Source organism: Pundamilia nyererei, unplaced genomic scaffold (genome assembly GCF_000239375.1).
Source record: "Pundamilia nyererei isolate P.nyererei 1_Seehausen unplaced genomic scaffold, PunNye1.0 scaffold00049, whole genome shotgun sequence".
Lineage (NCBI taxonomy): Eukaryota > Metazoa > Chordata > Actinopteri > Cichliformes > Cichlidae > Pundamilia > Pundamilia nyererei.
In genome coordinates, this window is record NW_005187450.1 from 189,380 (window position 1) to 192,142 (window position 2,763).

Consider the following 2,763-nt stretch of genomic DNA (forward strand, 5'->3'; position numbering starts at 1 on the left):
TTTCTTGTCAAAGTAGCCAGTATTAAATCTCATACCAACATAGAAAAAAAGAAAAGAAAAGAATAACCAAGTTATTACAGGTCATTTTCTTTTCACAGCTGTAGATATAAGTATTATTGAGAGTTAACATGCAGTTCGGTGGGAGCTCATATAAAACAGACATTTACTGCTCAAAAATTATTCTTAGGCAACAAGTGCAACTTAGAGATGAAACTGATTACATATCAGATGATATAAATAAAAACAAAAATCAAAAATAAAATCAGTAAATAGATGCTGGCCACACATTAGGTCCTCACACCAGGCACTTGTATAACCACATCCAATTTACTGCACTCTGAACCAGCTTTTCACCAATAAATTAAACTTTAAAACAAGACGGACAAATAATTGTGCAAAACAACAAACATCATAAGACAGAGTCGTTAAGACCGATTAAAAACAAAACAGTAGTTCACTACAGCTTCAAATGCAGAGATCCACCCACCAAACAAAACAGTCTTGGCATGGCTTTGGCTCTTATCCAGCCATGGTTACAGCAGGAGTTATGCTATACAACATATATAGATTTGTTGGTTTTCATATTGCTATATTTCCAGAACCAAATAATGTTGATTAACTTGGTTATATGTTTGTGTGGTTTAAAAAAATCTCTAAATCTGTAATTTTTACTCTGAAACTATATTTGTTTCTGAACATCTTTGAACTGCAATCTGTCAGTTGTTATATAATTTGCAAAAGTTGATTAGTACCAAAACTGCTGAAATTGTTACAAACATGACAATTATATGACTACAGTGATCATTTGTCTCATCACAACAGGTCAGGTTTAAGAAAAATGTTATACTACAAACTCTTAGCATTACAGGAGGCCTTGTGCTTGAGGCAATTCGAACTGCAGACAACATTTTAAACAATTTCTGTCCTGAAACAGACATACTTCACTACCCTTGCAGTTAATGCACAACGACAACGATTCAGCCAACAAACCTAAAAATAACATGTTACTACAGAATTTTTTTTGATGTGCACGGAGAATTTTATTGCTATAAAATGCTATGGACATGGAAATTTCCACATTCCTTATTACTTTAAAGAAGACGTGTGCCAAACATTTGGACGCTGGTATTCCAAATACAAGATTTTACATTTTGGTCAGGCTTAAGACCCCAAATTTATAAAGCCCTCAATATTGAAGGACAGTTTTTGACAAACAAATAGTTTGTTAAAACTAGGTTAAGAGTCAAGTGTTCCAAAAGAATTACCAACCATTCAACAACCTTTTTTTTGTTTTGCTTTTTTAAACACTTACCAAACTGATACCACATCAAAAATGGCAAAGAAAAACAGGTTTATGTACAAGTGCATGAGAAAAGAAGTGTGAAATATTTCCAGGTGCACTCCAAGGTGATAGAGAGGGAGAACCCGTAATGCGGTGGCGATGGATTTATACAACCAGCTTTAGATTACGGCATAATTTCTTTAGCTCCTAAAAATAAATAACTTTGGGATTCAAACTCACTCAACAGAATCAATAACTGAAGCAAAACACAGTAAGACCTTCGTTGTAATGCTCCTCAACTGTGGCATTAGTCTCAGAGAGCCTCTGTACATTCATCAGGCTGAACCAATGACAGCAGAAGGACAGATTCTTCATCTGTAGCCAAGGCCAAAGTTTATACTAAAAGGTGAAAAGGAAAGTATCTGGAGACAAAAAGAGCGGCAGGAACAGCGGCAGGTCGCGGGACCCTGTAAGAAACCTGTTGCTCAGTTGCTTGACAGGTTGTGCCTGCTATTCAAGCAGATCCTGTGCAAAGAGAAGACAAGAGCGTAACAGGGAAGTCAGAGACAACACGCAAGCAAACAAAGGCACATATGCAAACATTTACCTTTCCCTTTAAACACCAACCAGTTATCTATACTCCCCTACAAAACTTGCATACTATTTGAAAATTTTCTGAAAAGCTGAAACATTTAAAATTATTATTTTTCTATTATGTTGACGCTGAAAAACGGGTAATGAACAACTCGTTTCTACGACCATGAAGCTGCCCAAAAGCACCATTAACAGTAGCTAATATTCTTAATGACCACTACTCGTTCTTATTACCCATGTTCCAAAAAGGGAAGAAAAGTTAGCCACTGTACCTCATCTGAGTCATCATGAAACTCTATTTTGCCATTTTGAGCGTGGTTGGTCTCCAGCGGTTCGTCTATCCCATCAGCAGCATTGGCCTCAACATGCTGCTGTAGCACAGAGTACCTGTGAACCAAGAACCTGCAGGGCACATTCACACATTGCTCAGGTTAATCACAACCATTTGAAAACTATGCAAAGCAAACATGAAGAGCATTTTTTTAAAAACTAGATTTTAAAGTTTGTTATGCTCGACATATTTTCCTGTAGACAGCTTAAGGTTATCTGCTGGAGTAAAATCCTGTGTGCCAAGGTATACTAACCTGCCACCGCAGACATATTTCTTGACAAAGACTACTCCTGCTGCAATACTCAGAATCAGGACTATGACAACTGTTATCACAACGGGCACAGACTTGGAGGCCTTATTGTCCACCTGTGAAAGTAAGGGCAAACAAAAAAGAAAATGGCAGTATAAGAAGACATACACTTGAACATGAATGGGGGAGGGGGGGTGCAGGGGGCTCTTTCAGCTGCTCCCTTTGCTTCATAAAGAGTCACTACAACAGACTGGTCTGCATATCTATCTAAGAAAAACAAAAAAAAAAAAAACTGAATTTCCCGCA

At 37.2% G+C, this 2,763-nt stretch overlaps 1 protein-coding gene across 1 annotated transcript in view; it reads right to left on the reverse strand.

The window, feature by feature from the left end:
• Nucleotides 1–50: 50 nt before the first annotated feature.
• Nucleotides 51–2,763, reverse strand: part of sort1b (sortilin 1b) — a 15,108-nt gene continuing 12,395 nt past the window's right edge. The window contains exons 18-20 of the mRNA XM_005733052.1: nt 2,461–2,626; nt 2,149–2,278; nt 51–1,807 (exon numbers count right to left, since the gene is read on the reverse strand). Of these exons, the coding sequence (XP_005733109.1) occupies nt 1,793–1,807; nt 2,149–2,278; nt 2,461–2,626 (311 nt within the window). The 3' untranslated portion in view covers nt 51–1,792. The remainder of the gene's footprint in view (nt 1,808–2,148; nt 2,279–2,460; nt 2,627–2,763) is intronic.